Below are 7,826 nucleotides of genomic sequence, written 5' to 3' on the forward strand. Positions count from 1 at the left end.
AAGAACAGAAGAGGTTTCAATATACAGGGGAAATACCTTCACAAGAGCAGAAGAGGTTCCAATATACAGGGGAAATACCTTCACAAGAACAGTAGAGGTTCCAATATACAGAGGAAATACCTTCACAAGAACAGTAGAGGTTCCAATATACAGAGGAAATACCTTCACAAGAGCAGAAGAGGTTCCAATATACAGGGGAAATACCTTCACAAGAACAGTAGAGGTTCCAATATACAGAGGAAATACCTTCACCAGAACAGTAGAGGTTGCAATTTACAGGGGAAATACCTTCACAAGAACAGAAGAGGTTCCAATATACAGACGAAATACCTTCACAAGAACAGTAGTGGTTTCAATATACAGGGGAAATACCTTCACAAGAACAGAAGAGGTTCCAATATACAGACGAAATGCCTTCACAAGAACAGTAGAGGTTCCAATATACAGGGGAAATACCTTCACAAGAACAGAAGAGGTTCCAATATACAGACGAAATACCTTCACAAGAACAGTAGAGGTTCCAATATACAGGGGAAATACCTTCACAAGAACAGAAGAGGTTCCAATATACAGACGAAATACCTTCACAAGAACAGTAGAGGTTCCAATATACAGGGGAAATACCTTCACAAGAACAGTAGAGGTTCCAATATACAGGGGAAATACCTTCACAAGAATAGTAGAGGTTCCAATATACAGGGGAAATACCTTCACAAGAACAGTAGAGGTTGCAATTTACAGGGGAAATACCTTCACAAGAACAGAAGTTGTTCCAATATACAGACGAAATACCTTCACAAGAACAGTAGTGGTTTCAATATACAGAGGAAATACCTTCACAAGAACAGTAGAGGTTCCAATATACAGAGGAAATACCTTCACAAGAACAGTGGCGGTTCCAATATACAGGGGAAATACCTTCACAAGAGCAGAAGAGGTTCCAATATACAGAGGAAATACCTTCACAAGAACGGTAGAGGTTCCAATATACAGAGGAAATACCTTCACAAGAACAGAAGAGGTTCCAATATACAGGGGAAATACCTTCACAAGAACAGAAGAGGTTCCAATATACAGGGGAAATACCTTCACAAGAACAGAAGTGGTTCCAATATACAGGGGAGGTACATTCACAAGAACACTAGAGGTTCCAATATACAGGGGAAATACCTTCACAAGAACAGTAGAGGTTCCAATATACAGGGGAAATACCTTCACAAGAACAGAAGAGGTTCCAATATACAGGGGAAATACCTTCACAAGAACAGTAGAGGTTCCAATATACAGGGGAAATACCTTCACAAGAACAGAAGAGGTTCCGATATACAGAGGAAATACCTTCACAAGAATAGTAGAGGTTCCAATATACAGGGGAAATACCTTCACAAGAACAGAAGAGGTTCCAATATACAGGGGAAATACCTTCACAAGAACAAAAGAGGTTCTAATATACAGAGAAAATACCTTCACAAGAGCAGTAGAGGTTCCAATGCACAGGGGAAATACCTTCACAAGAACATGCACAGTAACGGCAGCATTCCCGCACAAGCGTGACTAGTTTTGAAGTATAATGTGAGATGGGAGAGACCCCTATTGGCATCTATGTTACCTTGCCTACCTTAAGGGAATTTCGCCTGGTGTCCTAGGGCCATTTAAACGATCTGAATTGGTTGTGGGGATCTATTCATTCAATCAATTCTCCACTTAACTATTTTAGTTACTTGTAAGACCACAAAGAACTGATGAAATTGACGTGTTAAATGAAGCATCCTCTGATCAAAAAGCCATCAATCGATGAACAGTTTAGCATAAAATGCGATTATTTCGGTGATTGGTGAGAGGCACTTTAACGGGGTTTTTTATGCTAAGGTTAATTATTGCGTCCATTCATTATATCAACATATGAAATCATAACGTCTGTTCATTCTTCTTGTGTTATACCACGGGTGGAAGTACACGCAAAACCCGCATCGTTCTAGATGTTTATGATATGCTACGACGTGATTTTCTGTCTAAAACACCATTCAATCCTGTGATGCTCAGTGATTCTCTGTCTACAACATCAAACAAGTTCAAATCCCGTGATTCTCAGTGATTCTCTGTCCACAACATCAAACAAGTTCAAATCCCGTGATTCTCAGTGATTCTCTGTCCACAACATCAAACAAGTACAAATCCCGTGATTCTCAGTGATTCTCTGTCCACAACATCAAACAAGTTCAAATCCCGTGATTCTCAGTGATACCCTGTCCACAACATCAAACAAGTTCAAATCCCGTGATTCTCAGTGATTCTCTGGCTGCACCAAAAAACTAGTTGAAATAACGTGATTTCAGTGATTCGTTGCTAACGGCAACAACAAACCAATTCACGGATTCTAGTGATATCGGAGATTCCCATTTCAAAATAACAAAAAGTTGTGATTCCAGTTGTAGAATCAGTGATTCGCAACATAACAAGTCAAAATTCCAGTGATTTTCAATGATATTTTGTTCTCCTCTCGGCAATATCACGGCATCTCCTGCTTAACACACACTCCTGCAAAATGCAGACCGTGCCACCCTTGGTAGCTTTTTTACTTCTCATAAACTTCCTAAATACAGGAGATTGTGTTCTCAAATCGTTCGAGAAAAAGTTCAAGAAGTTCGCAACCAACCGGAAATCCTCGGTAAAATGGCAGCCCTACAAAACACTCACTACGCGCTCTTTTCTGGATTGTGCAGCACCATGTTCGTTCGAATCTGAATGTGTTGGTGTCTTGTTCTCGCGAGATCACGCCGGAACGAGAATGACGTGTAAACTCTACCAGACGTCAATTTCAAAGGCCCTGACGGCAAATGAAGTGGCAAAGGTGTTTTCCATCGATCGAGGTTAGTACAAGTCATCGGCATTCTCCGTTCTTTTGTCGAAGAGGGCAAGAAGGTGCGTCGATTATACTTGATCCTGGACACTGGATTTTGCACGCTGGATTTTCTATTTTAGTCATTGGATTGCACCGCCTGGATTTTGCAATATTATCCCCAGGCAATGACAAACATGGCCTTATCCACGGTCGGGTTGGAACTACAGTGAACAGGTTTATTGGATATTTTAAAAATCATCATAGAGATAGAGTGACAATAGCCCATCTCCATAATCTGAAATTGAATCCCCCAGTTTTCAGAGCGAAAACTGCTCAGAATGAGGCAATTGAATTATAGTAGTAGCAATACTGGCCCCACGTTTCGGTGTGGCTGCCCAGTCAATCGAATCTCATTGCCTGGGGACGAGATCGAAATATCCAGGCGGTGCAGTCCGATGACTAAAAATGAAGAATCCAGCAAGCAAAATCCATTGTCCAGGATCCAGTTAATTTGAACATCCATTGACACCAGAGTACTTATACATGAGTTACAATCATTCAATTTCAGCATGTCCATCAACTTACAAAATCCGCCTTACGGACAAAATGGGGGTGCAGCGTCGCTATCGGTTCATGATCAGCCCATATCAGACCTGGGGCAGCGCGAGGGCCAAGTGCATCTCGTATAAAGGACGCCTTGCAGAGATGGACACCAAATATGAATACATCAGGGTCTATCAGTATCTAATCAGCATCAAGAAAAGTGGAAAATACAGTAGGTGGCTGTATCCCTTTCTCGATCCTAGAACATTTTATGTGTTTCCCGGTATTTCCCTGGAGTATTTCAGCAATTTTCACCCAAAAGACCCAAGAAAACCCCCCCAATACAAGCCAGCCACTAAGTGTTCATAATATTTCATCGATAGATCCCTTACCGACCAAAAGCCGGTCAAGCCGCCACAGGTTGCATATTTGTGTTGGTTGAAGAACCCCAAAATGATTTTTTTAAAGCCCAATAAACATTTATTGTTAAAAGTGAATGAGACGTAAGATGCAGGATTGATTTGTTGAAAAAAAATTTTTTTTAAATCTATTAAACCAAAACAACACGAAAATAAACATTACAAAACAGAAACACACCTCTAATAAATATTGCCGTTAAGGAAACCTATCACGAAACGCTTATAAAAATTGGGGAGTTTTGAACAATCAAACTAAACTCAATGTCAAAGTGGCCTGAATGTGACATGGAGGATAGGCCTATGGCCAGCGGGGGACTAGAGTTACTTTCACATCAACAACTGTTGCCCTAGAATCAAACCGGTTCAAGTGTTTGAAATGTCCATGGATAGAATGTCCGTTAAACAAAGAATTCTATCATGCGCTTTAACCTCTGCGCTATTGACAATAATGGCTTCAAAGGAACCATATACCATAATCGATGAAAATACAATAGGCCGGACACTTTTTCCAGTGAGACATTTTCTACTTCTACACCGGTTTGCATCGTTAAATTTCAGATATACCGCAAAACTGGTGGATAGGCGGCATCAACCGCCATGGCGCTGCCTTCGACTTCCGGTGGGACGGGACTGGAATTAAAGTGGACAACAAGACTATTTTTTGGGCGAAAGGTGAACCCAACGGTGTCAAGGGCGAGCAGGGTTATGGTATGAGGTTGTGGTTGCTCAAGAGCTATATGGTGGACGACGCGCCTACGTCAGGCAGGGGTCATTACATCTGTGAATGCTACTAAAAAGATCGGAGGACAAATTTGAGCGTGGCTCCTTGGTACATTGGTGACAGTGACACATTCGGTTAGACGTATTAGAAGTGTAAGGAAAAGCGCGTTTATGGAAAACAGTTTAATTACACGTTCACTGCACGAATGTATAGCACCATATATCGAGTTGCGAACCGGGGTTGCGAACAGGACCAGGCTGGCGGGTCTCTGTAATAAAATTGAGACCGGGCGTACAAACTGGAATACTGCATTGAGTATGACTACAATTATATTTTCCTGGACCACCAGTAATTACGAACGGCGTTTTCCTTTAGGTATCGGATCAACAAAGTCTCATTCAAAGTCGATATGATGGCTTGGATAACGACTGCGTTGCAAACGCCATATGCACGTGTCCAATTGGAAATAAAAATGATGAAGGTGAAATATGTTTTTATGAAAACGTTAATCAATTCATTTATATCGATATACACGGAAATACGCATTTACAGAGTCCGGCGTCGATTTGCATAGAAGTGAGTAACGATGAAATTGTGTAATTGATCGTGAATAAATCGGCAACTCTTATGTCGGATATATGTAGAATGTACAACATACAGAAATCATCAGTTCATTCCGAAGCAAAGATGCCGCCAAGACAAAACAATGTCGTGGATAACGAAAATAAAATAGTCTGGGACTAGTCCCCGTGTGGTCAATGGTATTAGCCTACACAATTGAGAGCACAAACATGCGCATGCCTGGACTCCCCGACACGTGTATGACATTTTTACCATGAGGCCCACTTCAGGTTGACCGGCCCGCCCCCTCCCACTACGATCGGGACGGGCCGAGCGGATCGGAGCCTATTTCGAGTGGCTACACTTCATGGTGAAAAACATATGCATTACTTGCTTCCCCCGTCCTTAGTATCCGAATGATTTTCACCAGCAAGAGGGCACCGTTCTTTCAACAATGTTGCCCTCTCCATGTCTTCATCTTTCCAGCATCTGCCTTGTGACGGGCAGTATATCTCCATATTGAAAAGGTTACTTATTCCCCTGAAGACAGCGACAGCTATTATAATGATCGCACCAACGATACTCATGGTTTTCGGCACCTTTCCATCGATGAGATATTCCATTAGGAAGGCGAAGGCGATTTCCGACGTCTTGCAAATGCTGACGACAGCGGCGGATTCATAGTTAAGAGCGATGAAGTTAAGTGTGTAGGCGAGAGCTGCCGATATGGACATGCCAAAGACCAGCCCCCATGTCCCGAGATCTTGCGGCAGAGTCCATCCACCAATAGCCGAGTTAAGAACAATGGACAATACTAATCCTATGATCGAGAAATTGAAGGAAATTGCCGCCGTATCTAAACTACTGTATGCTCGAACCACTACTATGGATATCGAACTGAAAATCGTCCCAGAGACCGCAAGAATGCATGCCCAGGAGCGGGATAAGGCATGAGGACGCATGAGGTTTGAAATCGACCACTTTACTGGTACTTTCCGAAATTTCTGACCAGCACGAGTTTTGTTTAATCGTGCGTTGCTTTCTTCTTGTGATTGATTGCGTTTTTGCGTGCACCAGTTCCAGCAGTCTGGTTGGTTAGAAACAGTTTCATTCGAAAGCGATGAGTGGTTGTTACGATTGACCTCACAATACTTGAAGCATTCCGATTGGTTAATCGCAGAAGTGTCCGTTTGGTTGTTGGCAGAAGTAACATCTTCAACTTCCTTGGCACCACAGGAATTAGCGCACTCTGATTTGTGAATATGAAAATTAGTAGTTATATGTGAACAGTTCAGGCACTGTGACTCTGCGTCGGCGAAGATGGTCTGTGGTCGAATGACCATTATCATTCCCGCGGTCATGAGCAGTGTACACATAACCAAGACGGGTCCGCAGGGCTCCTTCAAGAATAGGCAAGCAAAGATCCCAACAAGAATTGGCGAGCTAAAATAAATTGCCGAGGCGTCTCCGTAATTCATATTGACCGCGGCGGTTAAGAATGCTATTCCCGAAAGATACATGGCTAAAAATCCCAACCACAACCAAGTTAACTTCATGTGAGGTTGCGTCTTGGTAGACAAGATCCAAATCGTCGTGACGAGGAGTAGCGATCCCATATGAAAGGTCAAATTTTCCAAAACCGTGATGCCTTCTATATTCGTCATGAAGATCATCTTGGCAGCAAAAAGGAAGGCCGAGGCAACGGCAGAGAGCAACCCTCGTGTCCGGATGAAGCATTTCATCGCAGGCGAAATAGGTCCATCATCTACAGCTGCCATTTTTTCTGCGAACAGATTGGTAAACGATTCTCAGAGGAAGGTTAGAGGATGATGTTAAGCCAGCTGATACACTGCGTATACTAGCAATAGATTAGAACCTCGACGCTGCCTGCAAAATTGCTTTTTCAACTATGGATGCAAATGAGAGCCAGGTGTTTTAATCGTTCCGAACCAATACATATACAGTGTACAAACATATTTTTATAATCTATATTCTTGTCTAGGCGAAAAAAAAAAGAAATTTCTATAAAGTTCACGATTTAACGAAATCTTCAGTGTCTGCGATTGCTACTGCTATCAACCGAAATACATAAATGTGCTATGGGACATGGTGTGACGCATTTGTACTTGAGGTGCCTTGGTAGCAATATGATCAGTTAGTATGATTGTTTTCATTGGTGTATTGGTTGGGATGGTGAAGCCTTACATAATTAGACATCGATTGGTAGGCGGGGGCTGATACAATGTGGTTTGGACACGAGTTGCTGATAGAATGCAATGGAGGGTTGACAACTCTGCCTACATGAAATTGCGTTAACTCTCGAAAACATCTGCCATTCGTATGATTGTATACAATTGTGCAATTTCATACGAAGATAACAGCCATGACTACTCATCTCCATCACCAACTCAACATGAATAACTTTGTGCTGATCCAATTAAACCCTATGCGCATCTGGCGAAAGGGTTGTAACATTTTTGCCAGACCTTTTGTTTATCGACCTAATGTTGTGCAGACTCTTCGCCTATTTGTCAAAGGTCTATCACTTATGAGGCGCGATGTGGGAAATTGATCATTCAAAAATATATATATTTGAAAACATCTCATTTTTTCAAACAATTATGAACACACTTGCATTATTTCGTTCAATGGAGTTTATTTTTGAAACAATTTTTTTTGTATTCTTTATCAAGCGATGCGCTTATTTCCAAACCAAGAAATTATGTATGCAATTGGTGCG

The 7,826-nt window shown here is 41.9% G+C and overlaps 1 protein-coding gene across 1 annotated transcript; it reads right to left on the bottom strand.

Moving 5' to 3' along the window:
- Positions 1-4,090: 4,090 nt before the first annotated feature.
- On the bottom strand, positions 4,091-7,011 carry LOC135492362 (uncharacterized). Its single transcript, XM_064778792.1, has one exon. It carries the CDS (start codon positions 6,862-6,864, stop codon positions 5,473-5,475), a length of 1,392 nt encoding a protein of 463 aa, XP_064634862.1. The 5' UTR covers positions 6,865-7,011; the 3' UTR covers positions 4,091-5,472.
- Positions 7,012-7,826: the final 815 nt, after the last annotated feature.

The sequence above is a fragment of the Lineus longissimus genome, chromosome 8 (genome assembly GCF_910592395.1).
Source record: "Lineus longissimus chromosome 8, tnLinLong1.2, whole genome shotgun sequence".
Taxonomy (NCBI): domain Eukaryota; kingdom Metazoa; phylum Nemertea; class Pilidiophora; order Heteronemertea; family Lineidae; genus Lineus; species Lineus longissimus.

Bases quoted from the DNA above. Each gene is read 5' to 3' on its own strand.
- LOC135492362 (XM_064778792.1), bottom strand. From the start codon at position 6,864: ATGGCAGCTGTAGATGATGGACCTATTTCGCCTGCGATGAAATGCTTC.